The sequence below is a fragment of the Porites lutea genome, chromosome 9 (genome assembly GCF_958299795.1).
Source record: "Porites lutea chromosome 9, jaPorLute2.1, whole genome shotgun sequence".
Classification (NCBI taxonomy): domain Eukaryota; kingdom Metazoa; phylum Cnidaria; class Anthozoa; order Scleractinia; family Poritidae; genus Porites; species Porites lutea.
The window spans coordinates 28,343,445-28,354,678 of record NC_133209.1 but is presented as its reverse complement, the minus strand read 5'-3'; the positions used below and the strand labels follow the sequence as shown (position 1 = coordinate 28,354,678).

Here is an 11,234-nt window from a genome sequence, read left to right as displayed (position 1 = left end):
ATAACCGTTGGTTTATTAACCCATTCGCCCCTGAACCGCCCGTAACCGCCCGTGCGGATCCACGTCCTTTCTACCCTTTGTGACGTCATTAGTTTTAACGGTCAAGGACAACTTTTTCCACTAACTTGTGCAGAGTGAAGAGATCTTTCAAACCATACCAGAATGAGCACAATTCAGTCAAGGACACCGGAGAAAGAGGCAAAAAACCATGTAACATTGACCTGAAAATCTCCATGAAAATCTTGTTCCATTGCCCACCTACCTTTCCTTTCACCTAATTCTAAGATCCTAAAAGCTTTCCTAAAAACTATTCCCACCAAAATGAAGCCTACTAAATGCCCAGCAAGAGAAAAAAAAAATGAGGCAAGAAAAGCGAAAAAAGAGGGGAGGAGAGAAAGCGAAAAGTAAAAGTCAAGACTGCTGTGTCACTTTTAAGCCCAAAAACTGTCGAAATTTTGCTTTCTGCGCATGCCCGAACTTCGCAAGCTGATATTTTGCATCTGGATCAGAAGGCCATGAAGTGTACGACCTGTAAACCGGTTTGGGGTAAGTTTTAGCTCTTTATAGCACCACAGTGACCAGAAAACCACTGGACTAGCTTCAAAACGCGTTTTTCGGCAAAATCTCCAGGAGCGAATGGGTTAAGACAAGACAAGACAAGATTTATTTCACTCAGCTCCATTTACATGTGACAGATTGAAAAAGAAAAGAGAGAAATATAAATACATTTACATAAGTAAAGAATAAAATAATATTGTGGTCATAAGAAAAGGAGCAAGTCGGGATAATCCAAACAGCAAAAGCTAATATAGTGGATGACCTCAAAAATACAATTACACACAATATTAAGTTTTTATACAGTTTTTTTTTAATAAAAAGTATTTCTTCATGCTAAGGTAGATAATTAATTGATTAGTATAAAAACTAAGCATAGAGTTTTTTAGGGCTTACAAAATAATCAATAAACAGAAGCTCTTACTCAGACCAGTTTGACAAGAAAAAACAAGATTGACAAGTCCAGATGTTTGGGCTGTGTTGACTTCAAAAGGTTTGATGCCATTCAGACAGAGCGTTCTCTTTTACTCCACACTCAAGGAGACAAAAGGAAGCTCTATTCACAATGAAAGGAACACTTCAAAACACAGTTCTCAACTTTTGGTAAGAATTCCAGAAAAATTACCTTATTATTAAGGTTATATCCAAAATTTTGGGGATGTTTGGCTAAGGTAAGCACCCCAAGACTCTCACATGGATTGTCATGATTTAAAAAATATATATATGAACATAAAAGTTTTTTCAACAATTTCAGAGTTTTTCTTAATGCAGTGGCAGGTGGTTAGTAAGCACCTTTGTACTTGCCAACATTTTCATCCAAACTTGAGCCTCCACCAAATTTTGATTTACTCGCAAGTTAAATTAACGTGAATAGTGATTCCATAATTTGAGATGATTTGTTGCTTCTAATAAGTGTCAATGCCATTCTGATCATGCGGCAATTTTTTCATCTTAGTTTAGGCAACTCGGCAATGATTCAAAAGCCTTGCCTTCAAAGAAACCACAGGTAGCCCAAGCTCGAAATAGGAGCATCGGCGAGCATCGGCATTGTTGCGTAACATTCAAAATATAAGGATTTGTATGGGAAAAAAAACTATCATTTCTGTAACCTACGAAAATGAAAGGATTTCAATAAAAAACAGCTTACCTAACTTAAAAAGTGTGCTACGTCTCTCCTGTGTGATCCATGGGCCGATTTATGGCCATTTCATGGATTTTGTAAACGGTTTTTTCTCTATATAAAGGTAAACCTTTATACAGAGAGAAAACCGTTTTTTGAGCTTGGGCTACCTGTGGAGAAACAGCAAATTTACCACTCTAGTGATTTTCATAGTATTAGCACACGCGGTCTTTAAATATTTAAAAATATTAACCTTGTAGTAAACATTAACTGTAATTCAGTTCAAGTAAAGACAACATCTTAGTTTGCTAGGTTTAATTAACATTTATTGCTAAAATTCCTAATGACCGGTGATACATCATTTTTCCTTTGCCCTTGTTGTTCTGGTGATAAATACTTGTAACCTTTAATCTCACCCAAACAAGTATCTGCGCCACACATACACTGGAACACTTCAGCCATGATATACTCAGTTGTATTGTAATCATAAGTAATATTCTCACCCTTTTTTATGTCCCGCGTAGCCACGACATACCAGAACACTTCATCATTACTGTTTAGATCTGGAAAGGTTGCTTGGCGCTTTTTGTAGACAAACTTGCTGTTGGGCTGACATGAATGGTTAAAACGTATCATTGGCCCTCGTGGCTCTACGTGCTTTTCCTTGTCAATGTGGACAGTATGAGCAGTTGGAGAATTAAAAACAGGGCCCCAGAGATCTGTAATGAATGATCCAGATGGAATGTCTTCTATGGCTTGGCAAGACAGAAATCCTTTAGAAATCTCAGCAACTGCTATACTCTTGGACTGCATCTTAATCTGATGAAGACAAACAAAACTAAAAAATTACTTACATTACTACACTGCCCACTAAATAAATGTAGTTGAGATTCCAATAATGCCAATTACTTGTGTGCAAAAAACAGTGAAATAATTTCAGGCAACAGAGCACATGTGTGATATACATGTATTAGATTTTGCAGCAACAAACAAAATGATAGTCTCCCTCGCAGCCATTTTTTCGATGTCACGCAATGTTCTGTTTTGGGGGAATGTTGCATGACATTCAAAAAACGGCTACAAGGGAGACTAACAAAATGAGTGATATATCATATGATTTTGGAACAAGGACGAAGTTCACATGGCTTTAACATGAAAGTGAGACAAGTAGCTTTCTTCCTTGAAAATGAGGTAAATGTGGAGACAGAAAAACGGCCCCTCAGTTTTTACACCCATATAACAAAATTTGAGTCCCAAACCAGGCTTTGTTAAGGACTGTTTATTGGGACAAAGATATAACAATGACACTGTAAGCACCAAACATAATCAAGCAAAAGTCACTTCCTCTGTGTCACTTTCACACTCATCTCTCCCTTGTTAAACTATCACTGTTAATGCAATATTGCCCAGAATTAAATTATACTGTTGGTATTATACATAAAACATGATCTTTTCTTAAATCTTCTCTATGATAAGCTATAATGCATGTGTGCCACTTTTGAAAATAGGGGCCACCTGTAAGGGATAGGGGTGTGAAATCGGGGTTTTTTCATTCATAGAAATTTCCCATGCTTTCATGTTTAGTTTGGGATAATTTAGAGCTTTCTGTTGCAGAATAGGGTATAGTTTGAGCGTACCAGTGTCCCAGCTACACAATCTAGTGCAATGATAGTGCAATAGTTATGAAGCCTTTAATTAATTTGTTGTAGCTGTTCTTGCTTGCTTTCTCTTGACATGCACAACATTCAAATAACATAATTTCTGGTCATTCTGATCTACCTGGCTAGAAGAAGTGTCCAATTTATTCACAGTCACAATTTGCGAACTTAAATTAAAATATAAAATAATGTTGAGCACGGTCAGGGACTCTCAACAAAAACTACATTCTAAAGGTGCCCTTGTTTTCATCTTTTATCTTTGCCTTGTTAACCACTCTCCTCCACTACTGCTAAGGTTGGCAAACCACCTTGCCCATATAAGGGAATCCAAAACAGTCTTGGATTCTGGACTCCACACTCTGGATTCCGGATTCTTTGTTTCCCCATTCCAATTGTTTGTGGTTCCACAGTCCTTGGTTCCGCAAGCAAATATTTCACGGATTCTGGATTCCGAAGGAAAAAATCTCCTTGATCCTGGAGTCCGGATTCCCTTGCACACACTTTTCAGGCTACAAATTTGTGACTATCAGGTTTATATCATCAAATGGACTTTGGTGTCTAGGATGTAGTGGAGGCTTCCCAACCCCTTTAATACAAATCAAAGTGGGCATCCTCATTGAGAACATGCATTAATTTATGTCTCGAGAGACATAACTGGGCATAACTCTCAGGGATGTGGCAAGGGGAGGGGCTGGGGGAGCCCATGCCCCCTCCCCCCCCCCCCCAGTTTTTTGTCCCAAAAAGTCAAAACATGCATGCATTAAAAGTTGAAAACAATCATGTCTCTGCAGCTAGGTGAAACAGTTTCTGGTTTTAAGATACAGAGACCAGTCCAATAGGTCCTCCGGACTCAAAACCCTATGCCTTTCATGAGCTACCTAAAAGTTACCCCTAGTTTCTAAAGGCTTGCTAAGGCCCTGGAGTAACTCTCAAGCATTTTGCATCTTAAAATTGATCGAGCGTATGATTTTTCGTTGAACAACTGACTGCCTGACTGTAGGAGAGGTTTCTTTTATAATATTATTCTTTTACAAGTCACGACGATCACAGTAAGTCACTGTTTTATTGATTGGTAACAAAATAGTTTCCCCGCGATCAAACACAACATTTTGGATAGGGACTACGGCTAGGAGACACTTCTGGTCTTGTTTAGTTGTCTATAGCTCAGATGAGTGACCTGTATTCTACGCTGTGGAATGAATGTGACCAAAAATACCTACCGCTGACTGTCGTATCACTGCCGGCAGATCAGATGAATATTCCCACGTGTTACGTCTTTAGGTGCGGGAAATTGTCTTGTCCAGCTCTCGTTTACTTCCGACACATGTAATAAGGAACAGCGAATTTTTCAGCGGTTTATGCGGTTGAAAGACGAAAATTGTAAGAAAATTAGCGATAAATCTAACCTCGAACTGTTCACGAAACTGTTGATATTAGAAATTGCGCTGTTCAATATGGCCGCCGTGGCATAAGTGATTTCAATTCAGTAACACAGGTATACCAAGCTCGGAATTTGAGCTTTTACGTGAAGCCGCCAACTCAGAGAAAAAATCCCTGGACCAAATATTAACCCCCCCCCCCCCCCCCTCCCCATCCTAAATTTCCAAGCATTAAAATTTTCAGACAGTTTGTTTTGTCCCCAGGGAAATAAAGCCCTGCTTACATTTTTTTCTAAATTTAACACCATACATCCTACTTCGATTCAGTCAAGAGATAGTAAGTGTCATAGTTAACAGTAAACCACAAGTAAAAGGAAAATTTAGTCACGTGGTACAAATTGACCTTTGTTGTTTTCCGTAAACGTTGCGAAAACGTTACACTCTAAATCCCTTTTTTAATTATCTCCAAAATGCAGTCCGCAGGCCAAAAGGAAGTGGCTTCGTTTACGCCCGTTACGTTTACACGAACTTGTTTGGGCTTCTTCGCGACTTTCATCAGCGGAAATGTAAAATGTATGGCATGTCCAATCTTTATGCAGCGCAGGGTTCCATAGAGTACACGTCGCAAAAACTTTAATAGTCACATAAATCTCTATGCCTTTGTCACGCAAAAACTACCCAAGAAAAATAGCAGTAGTAATAGTTAACAAACGCAGCGCTCGCATCTTTTCAGCTACACATTCATTAATGTACGCTGTTATTCCCTGTTGTGAACGATAATGTAAACCAGATTCTCAAACAAGTATCAAAACCTTTATTTAGTGAAAAACTTTAGGAATAATTTTAAATTATTATTATTTCGCACAAAGAGTGGGGGGGAGGGCAAGGCTCCCTTGGTCCTACCCCTGCGTGGGCCCTGTGACTGCAAATCAACTCAAGTAATAGGCCATTTCCGAGTTCCCCCGGGCCCATCGGGCCTATGTATAAGGTGAGCACTTAAAAGTGCTCAGCCTTTGATATGGAAATGATTTTTCATTCTCATGCAAATAAAACTCATTTTCACAAGAAAGGCTGTGCCCTTGGCTTCATTTTGAAAGTGGAACTATATATTAAAATTCTAACATGACTCCAAGGCTTTAGGCTCAATTTGCAAATTTTTCACGACTTCATTGTCTTGCAATTCTCAGAAGAGACTTGAGCACAGAAAAAACCAAACCAAATATAGAAAAATGACCTGAAAGCCTCGGAGTCATGTTAGAATTTTAATGTATCGAACGTGCACTATTTATGGACCGAAAAGAGACTGCAATTTTCGTGATTACGGTGGTTAAAGATAAATAATCCTTTTCAAAATTGCTTGAAAAAGTTATTCCTTACCTGGAGGAGAAAGGTCCTAAGAGAAATTGGAACTAATCGAAATGTGATTTACCGCACATTCGTAGACAAAGTCAAAAGAGTCGGTAAAACGTTTTGTAAAGCCTAAGGTAGATAATACAATTTGCTTTACATTAACGTTTTTTAAACTACAGAATCGTTGTTCGCTTACATCTTTATTTCCTTGCACAAACAAGATAATTACTTTTCCTGGGTGTAATTAATTAATTAAACATACAAGGGGTTAAATACAGTAGAACCTCTCCTGGGACACCTCCATTTCAGGGGACACGAAATTTGGTCTTTGAAAAATGTCCACATAATCTTTGTATTTGTTACCTCTATTGAAGGGACACCTTTATTCAGGGGAAAGGGACACTTAATCGTGGGTTTCATCTCCATTCAGGGGACACCTTAGCACTAAAAAAGTGACTGACCACAACGATCATTGATAGTTTTAAGTGTAAACTACTCACAATGGCGACAGCCTTCATAACATTCACTATTTCACTTAAATCGATGTACTGCACTTGTGGGAATTCAACACACAACATCGCAGAGATGAGTTAATCATAATTTTTAATTGTTATGCATTATCTAGCTGCTTGAGACAATGACTGTAGCAGATTCCGAGGTAGAATAAAATGTTTCATCTGTTGATTTTAAAATTACTAACAAATGCCAGCCCAAGCTTCATTCAAGAGACACCTTTATTCAAGGCACACTTGCCTTGGTGCCGAGGCGGCCCCTTGAACAGAGGTTCCACTGTAGGTAATTAAAGTCATTTCTTTGGACAAACATCCTGTGTCAAGAAAATTATATATTTCCGTCGTAAATTGTCAAGATCTTCAGCTCAGCAGGGAGAAGCGGAAGGCTGGACCATAAGCTCAACCATTGACATTTTCAGAAATGAAATCCCTATGTTTCAATTCGGAGGTTCAAAATACACTAGACTGCAAAAAAGTTTTTTTTTCTCAAGATCGGTTTTTCAAGGGAGGCGTCGGCGTGAGATTCTCGCGCGAAATGAACGAGCGTATTTTTCAGGTCTCTCATCGAAGTCTCATTCTCCGCTTTCACTCAGTTGCTCCCGGTCTTTTGTCTGGCCTGCTCGAGCGTTCTTGACCTTTGTACAAATACGGGCTCTTTTGCAGTCTAAGAAATACACTGAAGTAGTAAACATAGTACTATAGCGAGTTAAAGTTTAAAGGCTTCTTTACAGTGGAAAGTGCACTTAGCTTATCCATGCAGCTAGTTTACTGGCACTGCACTCAAATACTTAGAAACAAATAATTCAAATAAAACATAACAGGATTAAAAAACCAACTGGCGGGAGGCAACCAGGTGGCTATTTACAAGCGTGGCCGAGAATTTGAACTCGGGACGACCAGGAACAAATCCAGCAAGTGGTCAGAGCGCTGAGACTCGAACCAGCGGGACCGCCGGATTGGGAGTCCGACGCGCTGACCACTCGGCCACGCTGCCTTCATGGTATCAAAACTATAATGCAGTAAAGAAGATTAAAAGGCTTGACCGTGAAAAAACAGTACAGTGTTTAAATTTTGAAACTTAATCAGAAACCTTACTTAATACAACATTTTTAAGTTGTACTTGCTCTGTCCCCTCTCGCTCAACCTTCAGCCCAAGTCCGTCGAGTGACTTGGAAAGGTCGAAGTTATTTCCACGCACTACGCATGCCTTGAAAACACATCTTATCGATCGCTTCAGAGCCCGCCTGTAGCTTTTGTCAAAGACAGGCAGGAGCGAGAAGGTGGAAGATTGGATAAAAATCAGCCACTGCATGACAGCGTGTAATTGGTGAGGATAGTTTGCTGAAAACAGTTGCATCGTGGCTGAGACATAAAGAGGCAACCAGCAAAACATGGTCAAGCAGCACCTCAGTGTCAGCAGCCGTGAGAGGCTCAGACGCTGTTGGAGGGCAGTGAACAGAGGCAGGAATCGGGGACTATGGAAAACTTTCCTTGGATAAAAGAGGGCCTGCACTTTGGGTTGGATCCTTGAGGAGATGACAAATGGATCCCGATAAGAGGTTGCAATTGACAACTGGATAGATGGCGAACTCGACTGGGAGTCTTTTCTAGATGAATTATCAACAGAGGTGGGTGAAGTGTCTTTTACGTTTGCGTCCTCCGAAGCATTGCGATCTAGTCGGACGTTGCGGAGGATAATTTCCAACAGACTGTTGTCAAACGGCCTTAGCTGCTGAGTAGAATTCTTCCTTGACGCTATAGGACTCTCAGTGGTGTTGTGTGACAAAATCGTTCCCGATCGTGATCGGACACTTGAACGTCTTGAATGGATTCTGGACTGAATTCTTGAATGAATTGACTTTCTCCGCGATCGAGACCATGACGTGTTTGATGAAGCTGTAGTTGTCAATTCTGGGTCGTTGATTTTCGTCTCGAGTTGATGCCTTTCCCAGAAGATGTGAAGTGGGTACAATCGATGATATTTTCTGACGCGGAAACCGAGAATAATCGTAACCAACAGGGCAACAAAGGAGAAAACGAGAAAAAAGAGCGAATAATTGGAGATCAGATGGGAGTCTTTCGCTTGAGCACAAGAATGTAAAAAGGGGAGCCCTTGATGAGAACTCCAATTTAGAAGAGGAATGACTGCTATAAGCAATGCTACTAACAGACTCACAGCAAGAAATGCGACTTGTTTTCTACTGGCACGGCGTTTCTCGGCAGGACGAATATAATGCTTCAGTGTTTGGTAAAACACAGCCAGAGCGAAAAGAACCAAAAAGCTGGTGATCAGCTGCCAGGTACTTAGAAAGTTGAGGCTGTGACAGAGTGCCTTGTTATGTACCAGCCATGTTGGGTCTATAACAAGAATCACGAGCATGACCCCGGGTCCAAGTAACGTAGCTGTAAAGTCGAGTGCAGCCAGCAAAGTGATGTGAGGACATCTTAGGTTGGTACGATAGGAAATAAACGGTATGACAAGATTTCCGCACACACCAACTAACACGAGTGTAATGGCCACTACAAGCTGAACAATACTGGGTACCACAAACATCTTTGGTTGAGAGAAGTTACGTGGAAGCTCGGCTTGGCGGAGTTTTCAGTCACAAGCTGTTTTAAGCTGGTTATGATCCACCCTGATGAAAGAGCAGAAAGTTGTGTTGGTTCTGGGCAAAATATGGCTCCAAAAGAGTGTTAAAAACGCAAAACGTTCGCAAAAGCAAAAGCCCATCAGCTGTAGATCAAGACCTTGTAGTAAGCGAGCGATGGGGTCTTTTCATCGCTTCAGCCCTGTGGGCCTTAGTTTTCGTCCTGCCCATTATAGCAGGATACGCCATTACCCCAAGTATCTCTGTCAGCAAATATTGTCCCTTTTGACCCTCGCACACAGGGGCGGATCTAGGGGGAGGGTGCAGGGGGTGCGCACCCCCCCCCCCTTCGAGATTACCTGCGGTTCTCTAATACAACTGGTATTCTGCAAAAAAAAAAACTATGTGGTTTATTGGTGTTGAAGTAGAGCAAGAGACGAGTGCACCCCCTCCTAAAAAAAATCCTGGATCCGCCCCTGGCACATGGTACTTTAGTTCTAGTTTTCGGTTAACTGATTCAAAATAGCAACGGAACAATTAAATCACGACCAACTGAATAAATCAAAGGTAGACCGCACAGTAACGATTTGCAATCTCTTTTTTAAAGAGAACAATCTGAAACATCGGGTGACTCTATTAGCCTCTATTTTTGAATGTGATGATAATATTTCACGTTTTCCATCGACAGTGTAAGAAGCATCAACGATAAAAGATCCATTTATTTCGTAAGAATTATGCAATCACCGTTTCACAAGATAAAGGAAGAAATATTTGTTATGAAAAAATCGATCAAAGCAAATTATTCCCTCAGAGTAGTAAAATATGAACCTGACCAGAAATGTTCGCCAGAGGTAGCGTCCACAGATTGATACTGAAAAATAAATAAAATTTCGGTTAAATAAATTATTCCCATACATAATATTTTTTCTCGAAGCTAAGAACGCACAAAATTCTAAAATACGTAATTTCACTTGAATTCTCACCTCCAGTACGTTTCCTTTAGGTAAATTTTTGAGAAAAAAAACTTGGACATCTAATATAACGTTCGGCCACTCAAGCTTTGCTTGCACGCAACGATGGAGAAATGAGAGATTATAGCAAAACAAGGGGATTAAACATGAAGACCTCAGTGGTTAATTAATGTAATTTCTTTTTAATTACTTAAACTATGCACAAATTATTTGAATAAGAAGGCAACAATAACGGATACTTCCTCATTACGTGCATCGTATTTTTTTTTTCGCTGTCCTTCATTTCGGATTTTAGGGACTAATTAGTACATTTGTTTTAAAACTGGCCTCTATGTTATCTGAAGAATGCAAGAACAGCATCGTTTGCTTTCGCTCCAAAATTGAAATAAACCCGAGAGGTTTATGCCACTGATTACTTAAGTCAATAATTGTTTTTCTCCACTCTCCATTCAAAATAAGCTAATTAACTATGAATTAACAAATTAGCACTAATTTGATACTTACTTAACATTTCTCCAAAGGCTTAGAATGTTTGTTTCAAAGCAAGCTAATGACCTTTCAACAAAAAAATGACATTCAGTTGCGTCAATGGGTCACGTGTCCATGACAGAGAATGTTCTCGTTTGTCCTCGTTAACCTTCAGTTGGCCTCATTATTTCGCACAGCTGATGCATTTGGGAAGAGCACCCTCCTGCGCAGGTAACACCGTCCTATTTTAGAGAACGGGTGGGAGAAAGGGGAAAACCTCCTTTTCCTTTTCGATTGTCACCAGAACGGATACCTTAAAATCAGGTTAGACACCTCATGTTTATTACACAACACTAAATCCTCGTAGAGAACCATTTATGCCAATTTATTGTGCAGATTTTTGGGCAAAGTGGGGATATCAGAGTAAGAGACAGTTGTGCAAGGAAAACTGTTCAATACAGGGTTTAGCACTAAAGTACAGTGCTTAGGAAAAAAGTTTAGCCTTCAACTGTCTCCTGTTTCCCCTCCCCCCCCCCCCCCCCCCACCCCCGAACAAAGTTCAAACACTTTAAAAGACTTTTTCAAAGTTTTTGGCCTGTAACAGCCAGCACTGTCCGGGGGTGGGGGGGGGTG

The 11,234-nt window shown here is 40.1% G+C and overlaps 2 protein-coding genes across 2 annotated transcripts; both read right to left on the bottom strand.

Annotated features, from left to right (window-relative positions):
* Positions 1-653: 653 nt before the first annotated feature.
* Positions 654-4,798, bottom strand: LOC140947746 (uncharacterized). Its single transcript, XM_073396923.1, has 2 exons — positions 4,554-4,798; positions 654-2,494 (listed from the first exon to the last, which is right to left on the bottom strand). Exon 2 carries the CDS (start codon positions 2,486-2,488, stop codon positions 1,994-1,996), a length of 495 nt encoding a protein of 164 aa, XP_073253024.1. The 5' UTR covers positions 2,489-2,494; positions 4,554-4,798; the 3' UTR covers positions 654-1,993.
* Positions 4,799-7,652: 2,854 nt separating this feature from the next.
* LOC140949135 (uncharacterized) lies at positions 7,653-9,128 on the bottom strand. The gene has a single exon (XM_073398370.1). The coding sequence runs from the start codon at positions 9,126-9,128 to the stop codon at positions 7,653-7,655; it is 1,476 nt and encodes a 491-aa protein (XP_073254471.1).
* Positions 9,129-11,234: the final 2,106 nt, after the last annotated feature.